Below are 22,682 nucleotides of genomic sequence, written 5' to 3'. Positions count from 1 at the left end.
TTACCTGGGCTAAATTTAAATCAAGAATATCATCATAAACCCGGTTACAAATTCTTTTAGTTGCTGACAAAGAAGAACATAAATTATTGATTTAATTTCTTGTTTGTTAACACAATAGTGCAGCACACACACTTTAACTTTGACGGTAGACTTTGTTTCCATTTCGTCTAAAAATTAAAGAATTATCCTTCAGGTCCATCATCGCACTGACAGCGGCTGCAGGCACCAACTAATTGAAATGATGTGGTACTCTAGATGCTGTTATTAATAGTTAATTATCCACAAACACGCTCATTCTCAGCGAAAGTCACGATGACCCAGCTGATGTAAATTTACAACTAAAATGCTACCATTTGTGGCTTTAAATCATCCGAAACACACGTCTAACAAACGCTCTACAACACGGTTGAGCCTGACTGCACAAAAAAAAATGCCCCTTCGTTCCCATTTTCACTAGCCTATATTTTGGCAATAATAGTGGATTTTATTTTTCACGTAGGAGGATTTAGAGCTTTTGTTCTTTGGTGAGGACATACGTCGGAAATGAATCCACCATTAGGCTTCTCTACTGGAACATGTAACATACTAAAACGTGTTGCAAACGACCGAAATGTGGATTAACAGCAACGTGGAGCGTAAGAAAGAAAGCAGCAGAGAGATGTCTTAACAAATCAGCAATCTTTATCATTTTTCTTTTCTTTTTTGTCCCCCCCCCCCCTCCCACCCACACCCAGAAACAATTTGTGGCCAGACCTCTTGCTGCCGCAAATAATCCACAATTTACCTACAGTAATGCGCACGGTATTGCTGTGTTTAGAAACACAAATCCAGCAGGTTGCAGAGCTTATTAAAAAGTGAAGCTGCTTCGACTTGACGTGCTGGCGGCTTTAGATGATGTCAGGCTGTGTGTGTGTGTGTGTGTGTGAGTCACAGTCTGCTGGAGGCCTGAGACCAAAGTGCTGCTCTGTTTGCTATACCTATCAAGTAGATGACAGCACAGCTCTTAGCCTACAGTGCTTAATGGACTTTTTATGGCTTTGTCTTGTGATCGCATGACCTATGGCACCTTGGCCTCTCAGCGGTTATTGGTAAAGTAGATCAGAAACATGCCGCACTCCTGGTCTGGCCTAGAAAAGAAAGGCAGATCCCCAAATTAATTTGGCGGGCTACAAGATGCCGTCCAAGAAGAAGGCAGTTTGTTTAAGAGTTCAAATCTGCAGAGACGATGCGCGTAGTCGCGGCTCTGCGTCGCCTACGCGCAGATGTTTGTCCAGCATCTTACCATGACTGCAGAATTAGTAAGACACGCTGCAAAGTAACATTTGGGAGCCATTTCATTTAAAAGTTAGGGAGTGAAAATTGCGCGGTGCCCGTCCAAATAGGCGCGGTGCAATATATCTAGAAATTTCTTCCGCGGTGTCTGAGGTTTACATTTAGGCTACAGGCCACTTCGTGCACTGCAAATTCGTTATTTAACACATGTGCAGGCTAAACTCAATTCAGGCGTTAAAAATGTTGAAGTAATTAAAAAAAAAAAAAAAAAAAAAAAAAAAAAAAAAAGCTTGTTCCCGGTAAAATCGGCATAAATTTCACAATAAATGTGCTGCAAATTGTTTTGAAAAGGATGAAAGGACCGAGTCTATACAAAGGGAAGCTGGTAAATTATTGGCACACAAAGACATTACCATTTCTCTTTATTTTCTAACAGGAGATGACACTCAAAATAACAACTCCAATGTCACAACACATACCTAATATGAACAAAAGAACACCAAACAAACAGCAACGTAAAAGAAATAAAAGATATATTTACGTGGAGACTAAAACTATATTTGTAGTCGTTTAGCCTTGACATGATGTAATGAAACTGTAATGTAATTTTTTGGATTTCCCCCTGAAAAGCTGACAATTCACATATATCTTAAAACTTTAAAGGAGTGTCGCATTATAAAAAAAAAATTGTAATCACACATGAATCATAATTTCCAATAGGAGATTAGTGCTCATATTATCCGTCACACTGTGCTGGAGCTCCCTGGCGTTTCATGTCTTTCACAACTTTAGGGGAAAAAAAAGAAAAAGAAAAGTAATAATAAAATGTCCATACAATGAAATGCACCCTAACTACACTTTGTTAGTCCTGTGCAGGGCCAGGCACACGGCAAGGCTGTGGACGGGGTGAAGGCTGACATTACTGGCCCTCCTCATCACGCAGGAACTGGAAAACGGAGGAGAAATCTTTATTGGCATAACCACGTGCACACATCATGCGGTAGATCTGATGGGCCAAGGAGCCGAGAGGGACAGGAGTCTTTGTGTTGGTGGCTGTGTTCTGCGCGAGGCCCAAGTCCTTCAAAAAGAAAAGCAAACAGACTTCAGAAAAACCAACAGAGCTGAGAATTCAATTCTGAAAACAAAACCACGAGCCCACACACACCAGTCTGTTTCTCCACTGTGCAGCTGAATGGTCCACTGGATTACTTTAAGTGTTTGACCACCACAGAAGCATTGTTTTCGCCAGAGTTACTTCATGTGCAACATGAGGTAGGCTGAAAAATCCGTTTCTTGCAGAATATGGACTTTTAAAAAAAATGAACACATACAACAACCATAAAAACATCCCAAAGTTTATAAACTGACCTTAGCCATGAGCTGGGTGCCAAAACCGCCCTGGTAGTTATTCCCAGAGGGAACACCCTCCATGACTCCTGGTACAGGGTTGTAGGTGTCACTAGACCAACATCTGCCTGAACTCATGTTCAGAATTTTGGCCAAAAGTTTGGGATCAAGACCAAGTCTGTGAACGAAGACAACCCTCTCGTTTCAGAAAATATATTGCGACCGCATAATGTCATGATTTGTTACCCATTTCCTGCGCTTTTACCTGATCCCCAAGTTCATCGTCTCTGAAGTCCCAATCATTCCGATGGCTAAAAGCATGTTGTTACAGATCTTAGCAGCCTGTAACAAGATGACAGCATTTAATACCCCTAATACCATGTCAATGAATCAAAAGTCATGTCAATCAAATTTCTACTTTTGTTAAACAAACAAACAAAAAAAAACAGCTAATTCAAATCACAAAAACCTCATGACATTTCTCTAATGTGGGAAATCCGCTCACACCTGTCCGGTTCCAACTTGACCACAATAAACCACATTCGCTCCCATGCAGCTGAGCAGCTCTTTGGCTGCAGTAAATTCCTCCTCTGCTCCTCCGACCATGAAAGTCAGCTTCCCCGAGCTGGCAGCACCCACACCTGGAAGAGAAATAATGCTCATACACAGACAGAGCAACAATTCACCAGCTGAGGTAAAGTTGGAAAGAATGAAGAGAATCATTTGAATTAGTTCAAAGCAGGCAGCTAATCGTAGCCGACTTTACAAAGGAGCCAGGTTGGCAGCTATTGTTCTTTGTTATGCATATAGCTTTGTGCAGATCCTTTTATTCTTCATCAAGCAAGACGGAATAAATTTCATGGCATCCCCAAAACTGCTTGAAGGAGCATAAACTTTTGAGCACCTTTCTTAATGTCCTGAATTCTCCAGACTTATTTGCTGTAGAGTGACCAAATGATTTTAGTAATGTACAAAAGAGGGAAAAAAGCAAAAGAAACTTAAATTAAACTGAAAATATATATATAATGATATAAAAACACCAAAAGGAATATTTGTGCAAACTGGGTCAAATCCACATTAAGTAATATTACGTGAAAAAAAAAAAAAAAAAAAGGAAGAAGAAGAAGAAAAAAAAAAAAATAAGACCTCTGGTACTACACCATCCTGTAAAACTGGGGCACCCAGGACCCACGACAGACGCTGCCAAAACACAAAGCCACAGAAACATTTCATGGGAAAGAGTCATAGCTATTCGAGTAAAAGAGCAAGCCCAACCAAGTTAGCCTGTTCTCACACTGTCGGAAACAGTTTGGTCAGCTTTCGTCTTGATGTCGGAACAGCTGTTTCTGTTTCTGGTTCATATGGGGTTAAAAGCTTGGCACTATGCAGTAACCAGGTGCAAGCCATATGGGTGCCAAGAAATTAACCAGCGCAGTCTTATAATTAATCCTAAAGTTTACAGGAAGCCAGTGGAGAAGGGCCAAGGTGGGTGTTATAAGTTTCCCCTTCCCTAATCCTCGTAGGCAGTCTGCTTGAAGCTTAATGGACAGAAAGACTGAGCTGCGACTCACAAAAGTCGAGCCAAGTAATGAAAAAGCCTGGTCTGTGGCTTTGGGTTATAGTCTGAATGTATTTGATTAAAAAAAAAAAAGAAAAAAAAGAAAAAGAAACACCAGGTTTAACAACTGAGTTAACATTACCAGTGATCACAAAACAGACAAAGAGGCTGGAAACATTTTAACTCCAGAAAGTTGGAACAAATAACTGATGGTTTGATTTGGATCTGATGCAGATGTATAATGTATCAGCCATAACCCTGATATTAAAAAGAGTTAAACACTGATATTGTGTAAGTAATACAAATATAATAAAAACGTGAATAGTACAGTCCCAGTTACGACCTGGCTGAGTCATGAACATACGAGGCGGGTGGTGTTTAACGCAAACACTGGCTGTGATAAAATGAATCAGGGAAGGAGAGGTAATCAGGTGCCTCGCTTTTGGCAGGAGCCAGTGTGTGTGTGTGGCTGTTGTCTCGTAATATCAAGTCAGAAAAAAAAAAACGACTCAACATGCGCAAGTTGTTTATTTTCCGTAAAAAAGGTGAGCTGGCAGACACGCTGGTCCGCAGGGAAAGCAAGTCAACAGTTAGCAGCGAAGGGAGCAATACGACTGAACTGGTCAACCACCATCCCATCTGTTATCCTTCAGTTATAGAGTTAGCTGCTGTACAAAAGGCCCCTCTGTTTCTGTTCTCCCTACGTTTGGATCAGGCTGTTTTAATTTAATGTGTTATTTGGTTGTAGTTTCAGAGTGTCCACCAGGGGGCACTGCAGCCTGTTGTGTACTTGTACAGTAGAGCTAGACATGGTCTCAGCAGTTCGTTTCTCCCGTTGAATCCTTCATGCAAATTGTGTGTGATTCCTGTCAAGTGTGCGTTTATGAAGAAGTAAGTTTGTTCCCTAACATGTGGGACGTTATATATGATCTGTGTGTGATATTCTTGTAGTTGATTTAAGTGCCTTATTTGCCATTAGTCTTTTATCTGTCTAGCTAGCATGATTCAAGCTAATTCTCATTCTCATGCGGTTGGGTAGACTGTACCTAATATGTATGTGCCTTAGTTTAGTGTTTAAGCCAATTCCTGTGTATTTGTGCATTTGCGTTATTCCTGTGTATTGTTGGTCAGTAAGGACAATTTAGTAATTGCGTATTTTATTTCTGTTTATTTCAGAGACCACACAGACACACACATACGCTCATGTAACACATTCCTTGGTTCACCTTTGTCATCCTGTATTCCATCTGATGTTCAATACAAGAACCTAAACGTCAACTAGGGTGACCAGATGAGGTTTGCTGAAATTCGGGACGGCGCACGCGCGGTTGGGCTGACTTACATGTACAGTAATAAAATGCTTTGTCGTCGGTGTTCTAGTGTAGATTGGGTATAATTGCAATAAAAGACGCACACTCCGGTAATATCATGGAAAGTTCCAGTGTATTGGTATAACATACACAGTCCAAAATTCCGGGGTTCATAAAATTAACATGAAAGTTAAAATTAACTTTAACTTTTAACATGACGAACTGAACGTACAAAACATCAAAACACATTATAGCCTATTAAATTGTAAGCTATATCGCTATTCAAACATTGATTATTGTTACATCTCAACATGGAATAGGCCTATCATATTATGCCATATCATGTCATGTCATTGCTAAATTAATCTGTCAAAAGTTAAACGCTATATTGGGGTTAAAAAGTAATTATTTGGCATAAGTTTCATTTTCGGGACAAGTACAGCCAGATTCGGGATTCGGGACCGTCCCGAATTTTTCGGGACATCTGGTCACCCTAACGTCAACCCTTGCCTCTTCATTATCTCCATCCATCTGCACATTCATCCTGGCCCAAGTAGTGCTCTGGCCAGCACTCCAGAGTAGTGACAGCTTAACCCCCAAACTAGAGCCTATACAGTCCTTTCCTTTAGTTCCTCCACAACATTAAGTGGTCCTTCGAGCCAGATAAGCTGTCTCTGACCTCTCAAGATGGATGATGTTCAGAATTTTGCAGCCCTCGGTGCACGCCCGCGACGCAATGTACGCCTGCCCCTTCGTTATGAAGACTATGAGATCGATCTACCCAGGCATGAGGTGCGTCACCCTGAGGATGGGGAGATAACACTACCACTAGTTGGCGCTACCTATGCCCCTGCCCTTCCCCCCATGTTTGAACATCATAGCGAGCGCTCACCAGACTATGCCACACCTATGAGGGCAGAACTACAGGAGATGCAGTGTGAGAGACATCTGCTTCAGAAATCCCAGGAACGGATGAAAGCGGGATTGGATGATTTTCAGGCCCTTTATGCCAGTATGCAGCAGCTGCTGAACCGTGCTAAAAGTCTGCAGCATTCCCCCTCACCAGTGGTCGCTGCAGTTCCCTACCACCCCGTTCCTGTTGAAGAAGACTGGCCTCGACCCCCACCTCCAGTTGAGTTTAAAGAGGAACCGGTCCCCAGTCCAGTTGTAGATCGTCTGCATATCATGATGATTGAGCTTCAGAACCTGAAGAGGGAGTCTTTGGCTGCACAGCAGAGCCGTATTAACCCACCCTTTGTGCCAAGCCAATGGTCTCACCCCAGCCCAAGACTACTCTTCCTCCAGTGCCACCCCCTAGAGCAAAACCCCAGCCCGCTGCATTATTGCATCCACCCCCTCCGGACTCATGGTGGAGGTCATCACAGGCCCAGAGACCCCCAAGTCCAGTCGCAGTTTCAGAGTTCACCTACAGGGGGCCTCGACCAAGCATTCCCAAGCTATTGCACAGGGATCCTGGGGAATTTGCAAGGCTGAAGATGGCACTGGAGAACTTGTTGCCTCCCGAGAGCTCAGAGCTATTCAAGTATCAAGTCTTGTTAGACCACCTGCACCTGGAGGAGGCGAAGTTAATAGCTGACGCCTACCTTCACTCCACCACTCCCTTCAGTGACACCATGAATGCTCTCAATGAGAAGCTGGGCCAGCCCCACCAGCTTGCCCTGAGAAGAATCGCAGCGGTGATGGACTCACCTGACATCCGCAGAGGGGATGTGATGGTATTCGAGCGGTTTTCCCTCCAGATACAGTCCCTTGTTGGTATGTTAAAGACTTTAGGTCATGATGGTGAAGTTGAGCTTCAATGCGGCTCCCATGTGGCTCAACTCCTGAGTAAGCTTCCAACAAAGCAGAGAGCGGAGTTTAGTCGGTGCATGTTCAACCGCTCTGGCCAAACGTACACCCTGGAAGACCTAGCCACATGGTTGAAGTACGAGTCGTGGTGTCAGGATTTTGACGGCCTGCCCACTCAGCGAGGTGCTAAAGAGAAGCCTGATACCAAACCCCCTAAGCGCTCCACCACTGTGCTCCATGTTGCAAAAGGTTCACCCCTGCCACCAGCTAACACCCCTAGCAAGCCAAAGCAGCAGCCATACTGTGCTTACCGTGCCCACCACCTGAGTCAGTGTCCAGAGGTCATCAAGCTAAGCCAAGAACAGCTCACTGACTGGATCAAGGCCAACAAGAGGTGCTGTCGCTGTGCACGGTCCCATCAGGCAGCACAGTGCACCCTAAAGAATCCCTGTAACATTTGTCAGGGTCACCACCTGCAGGTTCTTCACCAAGTTAACTGTAGGCCACAGAAGTCACCTGTTCCAGCTGCTATTGCCACTCCGGTAAATGAGAATTCCACTAGTGTTCTGTACCTCGACCGAACCACAGAGAGCGGTAGAGTCCTGCTGAAGGTCGTCCCAGTCATCCTTCATCATAATGGCAAGGCTCTGAGCACCCATGCTGTCTTGGACGACGGGTCCGAGAGGACCATGCTGCTGCCCACCGCTGCCCGGAAGCTAAACCTCCAGGGCACTCCCGAGAGACTTCCTCTGTGCACCATCAGACAAGATGTGCAGACCCTACAGGGTGCATGCGTTTCCTTTGACATCTCACCTGGTGGTGAACCTAAGCGGAAGTATAGGGTCGCTAACGCCTTCACCGCCACCCGCATTGACTTAGCTGAGCACACTTACCCAGTTGAGTCACTTCAGCGGAAGTATAAGCACCTCCAAGGCCTGCCCATCCAGCCCTTCATGAAGCTCAAACCCCTACTACTCATCGGAAGCGACCACCCACAGCTTACCACTCCAACCGAAGCGGTCCGTCTTAGCCCCCCAGGTGGTCCCGCTGCAATGTGCACCAGATTAGGGTGGACATTACAGGGTCCCTCCAGTATCATCTGTTCTTCCTCCTCACCACAACAGTGTCTCCTCACAACCACCACAGCCCCTCAGGTCAGTGAGCTACTGAAACACGTAGAGAAGCTATGGCAGGCAGATGTTATTCCAGGGAAGGAAGGCAAGGTAGTTACCCGCTCAAGAGAGGATAAATACGCTGTCGACCTGCTTGAGCTCAAGACAGTTCGTGTGGATGTAGAGGGTACCCTCCGCTACGCCACCCCGCTTCTTCGCCGCAAGAACATGCCATCCCTCAAGGCTACCCCTGCTGCTGTCCTGCCCAGTCAGAGGCGTAGAGAGGCGTCTGCAAAAGGACCCTGAGCGAGCTAAGATTTACAGCACAGAAATAGAGAAGTTGATCCAGGCAGGTTCTGTGGTGAAGTTGTCCCCTTCAGAAGTTGCCCAGTCAGAGGAGTGGTGGTACATCCCACACCACCTTGTTAACCACAATGGCAAACATCGCCTTGTGTTTAACTGTTCATTCCAGTTTCAGGGCCAAACCCTTAATGAGCAGCTCCTACCTGGCCCTGCCTTAAGTGCATCCCTCCTCGGTGTCCTCCTGCGGTTACGGGAGCATGCGGTGGCAGTCAGTGGCGACATAAAAGGCATGTTCCACCAGATTCACCTTCTCCCTGAGGACCGCTCCCTCCTCCGCTTTGTGTGGCGCGACCTACACCCAGAAGAACCTGTTGCAGTGTTCGAGTGGCAAGTTCTTCCTTTCGGCACAACTTTTAGCCCTTGTTGTGCAACTTACGCCTTGCAGCGCCACACAAAGGACCACGCCCAAGCCGATGATCAGCTCCATCATTCTGTGGGACAGTGCTTCTATGTCGATAACCTTCTCCAGAGTGTGCCCACCCCTGAAGAAGCACGGGGCTTGGTAGACAAGTTAAGAGCCCTCATGTCTACTGCTGGATTTGTCCTCCGTCAGTGGGCTAGTAATGAACCCAGCGCTATTAGCCACCTCCCCGAAGACCTCAGATCCACCAGTGCAGAATTGTGGCTTGCCCAAGACAAGACAGACACTTCTGAACCAACTTTGGGCCTTAGCTGGCACTTCCCCACCGACACCTTGGCCTACAAGCACCGCCCTATCAGCTATGGCGTCCCCACCATGAGGAACATCTATAAAGTCCTTGCAAGCCAATACGACCCCTTAGGCTTCATCCTTCCTTACACCACCCGGGCCAAAATGCTGGTGAGACGCCTTTGGGATCAACAAAGAGGCTGGGATGACCCGTAGCTACCATCAGAACTATTGCAGCAGTGGAGAACCTGGGAGGAAGAGTTGCAGTACCTCCCTCAAGTCCTGCTGTCCCGCCCTTACCTGCCACCGCACCTCACCGAGTCTGTCAAAGAGAGGGAGATTCACATATTTTGTGATGCCTCCGAACAGGCCTATGGCGCTGTGGTCTACCTGAGAATCGTGATGAGTGATGGGAGCGCACATCTGGCTTTCCTGCTGGCACGCTCAAGAGTAGCCCCCAAACGTGTGCTCTCCATGCCCAGACTCCAACTGTGTGGCGCCCTCTGCGGAGCTCATCTCTCCAGTCTCCTCTAGAATGAGCTCAGCCTAGACATCAAGAGAACAGTGCTGTGGTCAGATTCCACTACAGTACTCACCTGGCTGAGTTCGGAGTCATGCCGCTTCAAGATTTTCGTAGGCACCTGCATAGCCGAGATCCAAGAGCTCACCCACCTTCATGCTTGGCGTTATGTGGACTCAGCCCAGAACCCCGCTGACGACATAACCCGGGGAAAGGCGCTTCTGGAGTTGAGTAGACCAAACCGGTGGAGCCAAGGTCCTCCTTTCCTGCTCCTACCCCAAGACCAGTGGCCCTCGGAGCCAAGCAGCCCCAGTACTCAGCCTCCCGATCCTGCAGAGCTCCGTAAAGACATTTTCTGCGGTGTTTCTACAAAAGCTCACCCTGCCACCCCGAGCTTCAGCGAGTATGACACCTGGATGCAGGTGTTGGAAGCTACCATCACGCAGTTGCACGGGGCGGCCACCGGAGACAGAACACCTTCTGCTGAAGACTACCGTCAGGCAGAAATCGTGGTCCTGAGAAGAGCTCAGCAGGAGAGCTTTCCTGATGAGTACCGTCTCCTCAAGTCAGGCAAACCTTTCAGCCGTAGCAGTCGTCTCATTGCTCTCGCCCCTTAGTTCGACTCTGAGAGTGAGGTAATTCGAGTAGGTGGACGTCTTCGTCGCTCTGAGGATCTTGCCTACTCCAGTCTCCAACCAGTTGTCTTGGATCCAGCACACCCAGTCATCCGCCTGCTCATTCAGGACTTCGACAGTCGCCTGCTACACCCAGGATCAGAAAGGGTCTTCGCGAAGATCCGACGTTCCCATTGGATCCTGAGTCTCCGGAGGTGGAAGCATTCACAGGTACTGACCGACCACTTCTGGTCCCGTTTCATCCAGCTGTATCTTCCTGGTCTGCAGGCCCGTCAGAAGTGGCAGTCATCCTCTGCGGACATCACCGAAGACTCCGTGGCGATCATCGTGGATCCGCAGTTGCCACGGGCTTCCTGGCTCATTGGTCGCATCTCCAAGGTCCACCCTAGTGCGGATGGCCACATCTGGTCAGCCGACATCAAGGTAAAGGACAGGACCTTCACTCGACCTGTCGCCCGGTTGGTGATCCTGCCAGCCCTCCGAGGAGAAGCCAGTGGACAGTCGCCTTGAGTTTTTGTTAGTAGTAACCTTTTGTTTTGAGCAAATGTACTTCATACATTTGGGGGCGGCTGTACAAAAGGCCCCTCTGTTTCTGTTCTCCCTACGTTTGGATCAGGCTGTTTTAATTTAATGTGTTATTTGGTTGTAGTTTCGGAGTGTCCACCAGGGGGCACTGCAGCCTGTTGTGTACTTGTACAGCCAGTAGAGCTAGACATGGTCTTAGCAGTTTGTTTCTCCCGTTGAATCCTTCATGCAAATTGTGTGTGATTCCTGTCAAGTGTGCGTTTATCAAGTAAGTTTGTTCCCTAACATGTGGGACGTTATATATGATCTGTGTGTGATATTCTTGTAGTTGATTTAAGTGCCTTATTTGCCATTAGTCTTTTATCTGTCTAGCTAGCATGATTCAAGCTAATTCTCATTCTCATGCGGTTGGGTAGACTGTACCCAGTGTTTCCCACACATAGACTAATTCGTGGCGGTGTGCCACAGATTAAACACCGGCCGCCACATATTGCGTTTCGTTATTATTATTTTTTTTAACGCTATTTAAAAAATACTCGTATTCGTTAAGCTGCATTTCCTTTCCCTGCTCTCCCTCCGTCTGTCAGTCACGCGTCTCTCTCGCATAGCCTACACACACACACACACACACACACACACACACACACACACACACACACACACACACACACACAGCCCCTCCCCTCCGTGCACGCCGCGTGTCTCCATCAGCGAGATCATCCCTGGAAGCGTGGAAGCTTGCTAGCTTCAGCTATTAGCTCAACCGAAAGAAGACGGCTGGCGAAATTCACGAAAGGTTGGTATCACGTGCACCTTTATAAAATCACACATTAAAAAGTCCTATAAAAATATTTTATATTTTGAATACAATGTTGTCCCGTCCCGACCCATAGCAAACAAGCGATTACGCCTTCTTTATAAAGTTAACTAGTCGCAAGTTTGCCGTAAAAAAAAAAAAAAAAAAAATGTAGTTGGGTTGTCGAGGTCAAAACACTAGCAGCTGTGAATCAAATAAAGCAGGTTTTTTAAACTCTTACACTGAATGTTTGCTGCTTCAATCCAGATGAGTATTGAAAAATATTTTCCGCGATTGAAAAAGAGACGTGCGTGTTGAGGATGAGGACCAGCCTGAACCGGAGGTATCAGTCTGAAACAGAGCTGAACAGTCCGACCAGTGTAATTAGCTATGTTATTAATTTGTTTACAATGAAGATGTGAAAATCTGCAGATAAGCCGCACCTGTGTCACCCACCGTGACACAGGTGTCACACATCCTTACGTCCCCCATCATTTTCCTTGATGGAGAAATTATCCAGGTTCTTAACTCCCAATGTGACATATGTCACATTACAGATCTCTGACAGTGGGGGGTGGTATTTTGGAAAAAAATTCTGAAATGGGTTCTATGTGGTCTATTTAGTCTGTGTTATAACCCCCTTAATTTTCATTTAAGGGTTCTTATGGGTTAATACAATAAAGTTCTGTGTGACCAATTATTAACGAAGGAATTATTTTGAAATTTTTTTATTTTTTACCCCCCCCGTGGCCCACCACCACACATTGCCTTCACATCTGTGGGAAACACTGCTGTACCTAATATGTATGTGCCTTAGTTTAGTGTTTAAGCCAATTCCTGTGTATTTGTGCATTTGCGTTATTCCTGTGTATTGTTGGTCAGTAAGGACAATTTAGTAATTGCGTATTTTATTTCTGTTTATTTCAGAGACCACACAGACACACACATACGCTCGTGTAACACATTCCTTGGTTCACCTTTGTCATCCTGTATTCCATCTGATGTTCAATACAAGAACCTAAACGTCAACCCTTGCCTCCTCATTATCTCCATCCATCTGCACATTCATCCTGGCCCAAGTACCGGTAGTGCTCTGGCCGGCACTCCAGAATAGTGACAGCTTAACCCCCAAACTAGAGCCTATACAGTCCTTTCCTTTAGTTCCTCCACAACAGCTGCTGCTGCTTTGCTAACTCTGAAACAGGAAATATTGACGTGTAAGGTGCGTTTTTCTAAGCAAGATATCTTGACTGTTTCTTCTCTTGTTGTGTATTAGGCAGCGTGAGGGAAGTATGAGCAGTTTTGCCAACAATTTCCACTGGAATGTACCTAAAGCCTGCTAAGATAATTGGTAAATGTCATCAGAACATAACATAAACGATATTCTATCGATATGCATTTGCATTCTGCTTTTCAGCCGTTCCTTTACATCCGTTTACTGCTCTCCAACTCTCTGTGCTCGTATGTTGATTCCGTTGACTTCTCAGAAAAAGGTGCTTGCATCGAGATGCATCTTATGGTGCGTTCAGACCGGACGCGGTGCGAATTTCCGTGTCGCGTTACTCGCGCGAGTTTTGCCGCGGGTGTAGTTGAATTTACTTGCGTTATTCGCGCGAGTAAACAACGAGCGAATTTTCGCTCAAGGGGCTATCCATTTCACTCTCTCATCAACCATGGCTGATATAAGTACCATCGCGTCCTTGTACCTGCTGTGGCAGTCCGAGATTCGTCGGAAACGCACACACCGTCGTGTCTGGGTCAGTGACATCATCCGGAGGTGCACTCAGCTCGGAGAATTTCACCGCCTTCTCCAGGAGAACTAGCCTGTAGTTGGTGTCCTGCCGAGAGATCACGGCACCGATCCTCCCGAGCAGGTCATCAAACTGGGTCCTGGTGAGCCTGAAATACTGCTGGAAGCGGCCGTCATCCAGACGCAACTCCTGGAGAAGGCGGTGAAATTCTCCGAGCTGAGTGCACCTCCGGATGATGTCACTGACCCAGACACGACTCCATTTCAGCTGCGGAGCGTCTGTCCATCTGTCTCCAGTGAGTGGCAGATAAATCAATTAAAAAGATCCCGGGACGCATGACGTCACTGTCGTCCAGAATCTCAACGCTGATAGGCTGTCGTGAAGCGAATATTTCGCCAAAGTTGGATTTCTGAACTCGTGCGAATGACAAGACGCGAATTCGCACGGCAGTATTCGCGTCATTCGCGCCGCCGGCTCGAATTCGTGTCTTTGAATTGACTTTGTATGTAATCACGTCGCGCAAAAAAATAAATAAATCGCACCGCGTCCGGTCTGAACGCACCGTTATAACCACAGAGGTGGTCTGAAAAGCAGCCGAATCTGGTGAAATCATCACTAAAACATAGTTCATACGATCGAGAGTTGAAGTCTTCTTTTCACATCACAGACATGGTTGAGTTCCCAGAGAAACTGCCCAGATTTTAGGCAAATCTGACATCACAACGCCCCCTTTTTCCAGAACTAGTAACTTGAAGCAATGGCCACCTTTTCACAATTGCCATCTTTCACAAATGCCACAGACTGACATCTACCTTCTGACAGATTTATTCATACACATACTACTAAAAAGGGTGACAGTGGAGTAAGGGTTTTGATAGAAGAGAGTTTTGATGTTTGAGTTCAGGATATCTTTACGAGCCAGTCAAACTGCTCTCCCACCAAGATATCACAACTCCAAAGTAGGGGCATCTCCACAGGCTTCTCCCTCACTTACTGCGGCTTACTGCACTGCTTAGACGAATGAAATACCAGAATGCAACAGTGGGGCAGAAGTGGGAAAAAGTCATTATTTTGAATCACGCTCCAGGTTAAACTTTGAATCTTGAGTCCTTGACGAGCCCTGACGCGCTTTTCACCAAACGTCTTTTAAACACAGAGTATTACGATATTAACTTTACACTAATCATTTCTTTCTTGCTTCCACTTCTTCATTTCAACTGACTTATAAAAAGCAAACATGAAAAATTTAATAAATAAAGAATAGTGCTGACATTGTACCAACAGCATATAGAACTGTGGAGCAGTCACAACAGATCAGATTTAGTATGTTTCTGTACAGTCTCATTTTGGAATAAATTCTCCAACTTTGTCTTCCCAAATACATTTTAGAGGACATTTTCTGTATGGATCATTGTCCTGAAAGCAATAAGCCAAGCCAATAAGCCTATCGACCTCTTTTGGAGAGAGAAACAGTAACGAAATAAATTATCAAATTATTTTCCTAAAAACAATTGTCAGCTTCAGCCAATTATGTCCTAAAAATCCAGCAACAATTAAAACAAGATCTTGACGACATAATATTTAAAGAAAATTTTTTCTTCCCTTCTTTTAGGAAATTAGCTTTGGAACGATATTTTCCCCACTGGTGCTCAGCAATGTGACGTCACCAGATCGTAGTTAAGCAATTGGACGCCGGGAGCTATGGATTGTGGGAATCGGGGATAACCCAAAGCCAACAGTTCGACAACTTCTAAGAAAGTTTGATCCACAAATCTAATAAATCATAACACTCTTTCTGAATCGTTTCAAAACTTGGCGTTGGACCAGGACAGAGGTCCTTCTTCTGCAACGAGGTAGCGGCTCCACAGAGCAATCAATTTGAGGTAATTAGAACAGCTGTATATTGATATAAACACGATTCATATGTGATTAATCATCGTAACATTCAAGTACTGTCTGATAACATACAAATAGCACACATTTTCCTTGCAGAGGGTTTTCTACACTGGTCCTATCAAGGCAGACGCTGACACCAGTCACATGTTTCTTTTGTCCATTCTATTAGGCACTTTGGTTTTTATTCACCGCAGAAAACCCAAATAAGCAGATATTACCCAAGGTATTTATTCGATTGATTTCTTTCCAAACACACCTGTGGCCCAGAGGTCCTCAACTGCCAGGCCAATACTTTAGCACCCTTGCCAATACTTTGGCCAGGTGTTTGAGGACCTCTGGGCTACATTTTTTTGGAGTCCTGAGTGAAGTCGTGAGTCAACACTATAAGTCCCAGTTGAGTTGAAAGGCTTCTTTTAAATTTGTCAAGCTGGGCATGAAATCACCGAATTTGGGAGTCCACAGCGCTGACAGTGAGTAGTTGCAGATAAGGTTTGGTGTTAGAGTACTACTAATAATAACTAGTAATATAATCTTTATCAAAGTACTGTGAGGGGGACATTGTGACTTTCATTCCCGTTATTAGCCAAAAAAAAAAAAAAAAAAGTAATGAGGTAGAGCAGCCAGGACACAGAAGAGTTAAACGTTGTCTGCTTTTAAAACCTAAGTGCTTAAAGCTGCAGTCTGCAGGATTTGTTGTTGTCATACGTAAAGTCCTAATTTTTGGCATTTTAAGAGTTTACATGATCTATCAGAACGCTTGAAGTTGAAAAAGGTGACCTCTGTAGTCGCAAAATGCAAGAAATGCTTATTTTTTAACCGAAAAATAAAGTTATTCAACTTCCTGTCCCGCCCCATCAAAACACATGAGAACTCGTGCACGTAGCGCCTACACGACTCCTCTTTCATTAACTCACCTGTCATTTGCGATCATGGAAGACACAGTAAGTAGACTAGCCCGTAATGAAGTTCAATAGTCTAGATAAATAAGCGTGGGGACGAGCCTACCTTGTATCGCGCGTGCACAATCTGTGATTGACAGGCAGCAGAGCCCAGCTCGTAACCTGATTGGTTACCTTTTACCGGTCCGGTCTGCAATTTTGTAAACAAACCTGCTGGCTTTGGAGGGACCTAGCGGGACATATAGGGGACCTAGAGAACTCATTTTTTTTTTGTATTGGGGTATTTAATGTACTACTTTCAGAATCCCCGGACAGTTCCAGGCATTATGCTTGAAAAAGAGTTGCAGACTGCAGCTTTAAGTTACAGCAAAGAGGTGCTCATATCTGGTAATGCAGAAGTGCTCTAAACAGGGTGCTTGCTCTTTTTCCAAATTAAAATTCCAGACTTTTTTAAAACTGATACTTTTCCCCCCCCAAGACTTTAACTTTATGTACTTGTAACTTGTGTGCCTACTGCCTACTTCATTGGTTGAGATTGTACCAACTGTGTTTATTAGAAATGTTAATTTTTATAGGCTAGTATTCAATGAACAAATGCATTATTCACATTAAATTATGCTTTTACTGATGAAAACGTTTCAAAACATGAAAATCACAAGTACATGAATTTCACATCAAACAAGTGTCACAAAAACTATCTATAAAAAAATGAATGGATGGATGAATGTATGTAGAATTCAGTCTCTTCACTCACATCTCAGCCCATTAGGCTAATGCAGTACGTGACCAGTTAGTAAAATTATAGTTTTATAGCCTACCTTCCTATTTCTCATTTCACAATGCCTTCTACCATAAAATTCTATTTTCCATACTTTATTAAGACTTTCACACAAAATTCAAGACTTTTCAAGGTCTGGTAAACAGTCCTTCAAAATTCCATACTTATTAAGACTTTCAAGACTTGCGCAAGCACCCTGTCGAAAGAGTTCACAGAAAGTAACGCAGTGAAATAACGACTTAATTTTAAAAGGCAGTGATCCTGTTACTGAAGTGGCTGGTTTTTAATAATTACATGAGCCACTACTGGCAGCGAGTGACCCAGCATGAACACACAACACTTGAAAAAGGTCTCAAAACACAAGACGATACAAAATAACTGAAGCTCAAAGAGAATGTCAACAGGAGGGTTTACACTCGTCTCAACAATGTTGCACGACTGGGGCCACGGACAGCTTTTTTTTAAAATTTCATCTGCAAAACGTCTACAAGACATTTGCTGTCGTTTCATTTCAACGAAATCATAAATTCACAAGAGAATACTGAAATTCTGGTTTATTATTTCTGACCATAACTGTTGCCTCTGTTATGTATCGAGTGTCTTCATCTCATCTGCTCTTTCCTTTGCCTTAAGAAACAACTTTAAAACACACGCTGACTCAATTAATTCTTCCTTATCCACAAGAGCTTTTATGTTGAAGCTTTAAGCACATGGCCACTGTACTGCTTTTTATTTCTCTCTGACAAGTAGAAATGTTCAAACAGTTTCATTTCGAAGCAAAAGCTTTGTGATTGATGCGCGTGTAAAAGTATGACACACACACAGTTTTGTTTTATACTGGTTAAACTGTTGCCGCCACACACAGAAGTTCAAGGCAGAAAGGAGGAGAACTTTAATCCAAGTGCACTATCGTGGATGGAAGCGTGTAAATCATCCGTAATCTTTAGAGCCGGACTATAAAATGGACCAACTTCAACTAAAAGAAAGTGACTCTCCTGACACTGACAAAGCTAAGTTCAAACACACACATTTGTGAAGCTGCTCCACTTCCTCAGCTAGATGCAATTACTCTTCATTAACCAACACTTCTGCAAACTGCAGCATATGAGACACTGACAACCCCCCCCCCACCAAATAAATTGGATAAATAAATAAAATAGGTTGTAACTCTTAAACCTGGGAAGTCAAACATCCATCAATGGTATTGGAAACTGAGCTCACATTTAGATCAATTTCATGGTTTAAATATTCTGATTGCAGAATATTCGCCTGGAAAAAAATATTACATTTCTGGAACCCGAATCATCCGTCAGACGTATATCCTAAGATAAAAGATTTGTCTGGCATAAACAATGAGACACAATAACAGTTTGTGAGAACCTTAACCAGGTTTTCATTTTTCTCAACCTGGTCAAGTGGATTTGGTGCATAAATGTAACCAAAGAAAAGAAGGGAGAAAAAAATAAATAAAAAGGGAAAAAATAACTGATTTCCAAGATAAAACATGAGCAGAAGACAAGACTTCTGCAGGATTCGAAATCAGTCCTCTCGTGCGACAGAGAATGTGACCACCTTCCCTTTTGTTACTTGATTCGAAGCTGATTGTTGAAGAGGAATACAAAGTCACAGTTACATGTCCAAAAACAAAACAAGTATAGAAACTAGACATGGGCTGGCTTCCCGTTTCAAGGTATGCCACAGTTTTAAAGTCACTTTTCAAAACCATTAAAGTTTCCATCACAGCGTTCCTCCGGTGTGAGCCGTCTTCTACGTCTTGTCTAGAGAGAGAGAGAAAACGAAGGAATCCATCGGGCTGTGAGCAGCGTAAAACTCTCCCTTTTCTCCATGATTTTCCAACTACGGGAGCATCGATCATCACTCATTGCCAAATTCAAGGTAAAACGGTCTTGAAATGAACGTTAGCAACCATCTACAAGTGTTAGCCAGTCTAAAAATCGGTGAAATATAGCCTGCTATAAGGCCTGCTGCTGAGAAAAATAACATGACTAACCCTCCCAACTTAAATTTACAGAGCGAGGAACTGCAAAGAAGTACTAAAGTTCTGTCAAATTAGAACTTTTACTTACTATTTTAGTACTATTGTTAAATGTAGCTGGTTTTACTTCTATACTTTTAAGTCTTAAACAAATATGAACATCTGTTCAAAATCATACATTAGCATTTGATCATGTGCCACACGGTTTAAATTCATGTGGAGTTCAGTACTATACATACACATGTACACATGTTCCAAATGTTTTTTAAAAAAAAATAGAAAAATGACAATTTTACTTAAGGTTTTTTCTAAATAAAACATTTCAGAGCTGCAACCAAAATAAAGGAATACTGTGAAACCGTTATATTTTTTCCATATGTCAGAATCTTAAAACCAGCCCACATAAACCTGCACCATTTCATTTTGTTTGATAAATTGTGAAAGTGTTGTTTTCCTACAGCAGAAGTTTTTTTTTTTTTTTCCTTTACCTGCTAGTGATCTGCTGGTGTATGTCTTGCTTTCCTCACATCATTGAAGGCCGACGATGTTTGAAACCAGTCTTAGTACAACATAAGAAAGAATTCAGCTCACACAAACTGCAGCCTCACCAATGACCACATTGGAAACCCATCAGCTATCGTCTACTTACTGAGCCTCTGGAGGCAATGGCCAATGTTTCTGGGCTTCCAGTGTAGCCTGCAGATTTGTGGCTAATGGATATTAGGGACAAGACTGCCTGTTATGTTGAGTGGGCGTTGCTGGAGTACATTTGGAAAAGCTCATAAAAAGCTAAACCATCGAGAAGGGAGGATTAATCGTTGATAGAAAGTGGTTTCGAGATTTCTTTTTCAGCTCGTGTATTTTTGTGTTGTGCTCCACACGCAACTGTTCATACGCAGGCTATCCGCTGAGTCCCGATTGGTCAATACTATTCAGACTACAAGCAGAAAGCTTCTGGTACCAAAAATATTGGTCTTGGACATCAGATTATGCTTACTTAGATGCAGATAATCCAAATCCAAGATGAACCAAAATACTTTACTTAAAGAAACTAAAGACATTATACTCGATCAGATGTGATTGTCTGATGGTCAACAGGCTTTAAATGTTTTTACTTTCAGTGTGTTTGCGCAACAAGGGAGAAAACAAGTCGGGCCTGGCCTTAAGGGAGGGTAGATCCGCTGAAATACTAGACGGTAAAATATGAAATTCATTTTGCAACCCAAATAAAGATGAAGAAAACAGTTCAAATGATTTACCTCCCGAAACCGGTGCATCCATAAAAACTGCCCCCATCTTCTCAGCAGCAGCAGCCATCTCTTTTGAAGCAGATGGGTCTATGGTGCTGGAGTCAATAAGTAGGGAGCCCTTCTTTACTTTTCTGTTTAAGAAAATAGGGTTTTAGTCAAAAACTCAAAAAGACTGTGACATTTTAAAGTACACATTGCAAGAAAAACTAAGGGGTGTACTTGAGAATGCCATTGGGTCCAGAGTAGACATCTATGACGTTGGGACTAGAGGGGAGCATGGTGATGATACGGTCCGCCTTGTCTGCTACCTCAGCAGGATTGTCCACAATCTGAAAAACACAACAATACCATGAAATCCCAGTGTGTGAAGGGAGGAAATTTAGGAAACAGAAATATATGTGTAAATTAATCTCACACTACCTGAGCACCCAGCTCTTGCAATTCTTTGCAGGACTCTGGGAACACATCTGTAGCAATGACTGGATATCCGTGCTTCAGCAAATTCTTTGCCATTGGGTTTCCCATATTTCCCAGACCAACAAACCCAACTTGTGTCTTTGAGGCCATGGACCTGGTGGAGCCTAAAACATAACCACAAAATCGATAAGACACAGTATCTCCCTCAGGTATAGAGGTCCTACTTAAAATATTTATAGATTATGTCTAGACTGAAACTAAGGTACTCCTCTTGCATAGTTTTTTTTAAATCTAATTCTATCTAACAATAACACTTGCTGCCATCTCTTTATCCTCTTCAGATTTACCCTGGTATAGTACACTGTTAGTCATGCAATTTAATGACTAATTTATTTATGTTTTATTTACCTATATGCTGTAATTTATATAATACAACCTGGAAGGGCGTTTGCTATGAATAAGTAAAAGGGTTTGTACTGGGAAGTTCAAATTTTCCCTCATGGAAGTTACCTTCAATCGTTTTGAGCCACCCCTACAAATGTGCAGATGACTGACATTACATAATAATGTCTTCATAGAAAATACTGGACACAGTATGACATAAGACCAAATGTTGGTGATTTTTGGTGACTCTGGCAAACGACCCAGCGACCACACGAGGTTCACTTTGAACAAGAAAAACTACTTAAACAGTAAATGGTTAAATCAACTCCTGCAGCAACAACTACATCAAGTCGAGCGAGATTTAACTGAAACTACTGAAAGTAACGAGAAAAAAACTGTGTGTTTTCGTCGCAAACAGCGTTCAGGTAGCAGCTTGGGCTCTTACAGTAAACACTGAGACTTACACACCGCGAACTCAATCTCAGTTTATTGTACTCACCGTACGCAAAGTCAACATGCCTGCGACACCTTCCCACTATGAACCGAGACCCTCTCAACACAGCGGCCATGCTTCTTTCCTCTTGACCTTACGCGTGACGTTACAGTACGTACAGGAATGACAGCTGTTCGACCAATCAGGCAATAGACACGCGCAACACAGTTTCAGCCAATGTCTGAGCCGTATGGGAGGACCAGGACCTTAGACGCTCTGCTTAGACTTAGGCTGTGTTCGAAACCGCCTACTACAAACTACATACTTGCAAACGGCATACTCATCGATCAGACAGTATGCGAGCGTTTACACACAGTGCACTTCACTCCTGCCCGAGCCGAAATCAGCCAGCCTGAAAAGCTGATTTCGCTTAAGCTATAAACTCTGTAAATATATAACTTTAGCAACATTTGAAACATTTTCAGGCGAGAAAATAGTCATTTAGACCCCCAAGGTGTTGAAAATCTGACAAAATACCGGCTATTTACAATTTTGTTCCCACGAATTCGGCGCTAAAGCTAGCCGCAGTGAGCAACGCACTTCCGGTTATGCCGTTTTGACTGCTCTCGTCCCGTTAACGGAATTTGACCGTTCAAATGGCGATGGGCGACGTCACGTTACGTTGCATCTTGGGTAGTTTGAGTGTGACAAGTAACCTCATGATGAATACTCAACATTTCGGCGAATCTAGTATGCATCTAGTGTACATCCGGGAAATTAAAAAAGTATGACTAGTAGGAATAGTAGGAGAAGTAGGCGGTTTCGAACACAGCCGTAGAGTTTATGGATACGTCTGTTTTTTTTTCTTTCTTGCTTTATTTACGAGGCGCATTGTAGTCACGTAAGATAAATGAAATGCAAGAAGTTGGGCTCTTCTGGCATTACGTTTCAGTTCACCTTTATATCACTGCGTTCAGAAAGC

The 22,682-nt window shown here is 43.8% G+C and overlaps 1 protein-coding gene across 1 annotated transcript; it reads right to left on the bottom strand.

Annotated features, from left to right (window-relative positions):
* Positions 1-1,677: 1,677 nt before the first annotated feature.
* hibadhb (3-hydroxyisobutyrate dehydrogenase b) lies at positions 1,678-22,075 on the bottom strand. The gene is made up of 8 exons (XM_075465349.1): positions 21,767-22,075; positions 20,887-21,047; positions 20,686-20,795; positions 20,476-20,597; positions 3,127-3,260; positions 2,885-2,961; positions 2,641-2,797; positions 1,678-2,350 (listed from the first exon to the last, which is right to left on the bottom strand). Exons 1-8 carry the CDS (start codon positions 21,834-21,836, stop codon positions 2,192-2,194), a joined length of 990 nt encoding a protein of 329 aa, XP_075321464.1. The 5' UTR covers positions 21,837-22,075; the 3' UTR covers positions 1,678-2,191.
* Positions 22,076-22,682: the final 607 nt, after the last annotated feature.

This window comes from Odontesthes bonariensis, chromosome 5 (assembly GCF_027942865.1).
Source record: "Odontesthes bonariensis isolate fOdoBon6 chromosome 5, fOdoBon6.hap1, whole genome shotgun sequence".
Taxonomy (NCBI): Eukaryota; Metazoa; Chordata; class Actinopteri; order Atheriniformes; family Atherinopsidae; genus Odontesthes; species Odontesthes bonariensis.
The sequence above is the reverse complement of the archived record's forward strand: the minus strand, read 5'-3'. Positions and strand labels throughout refer to the sequence as shown.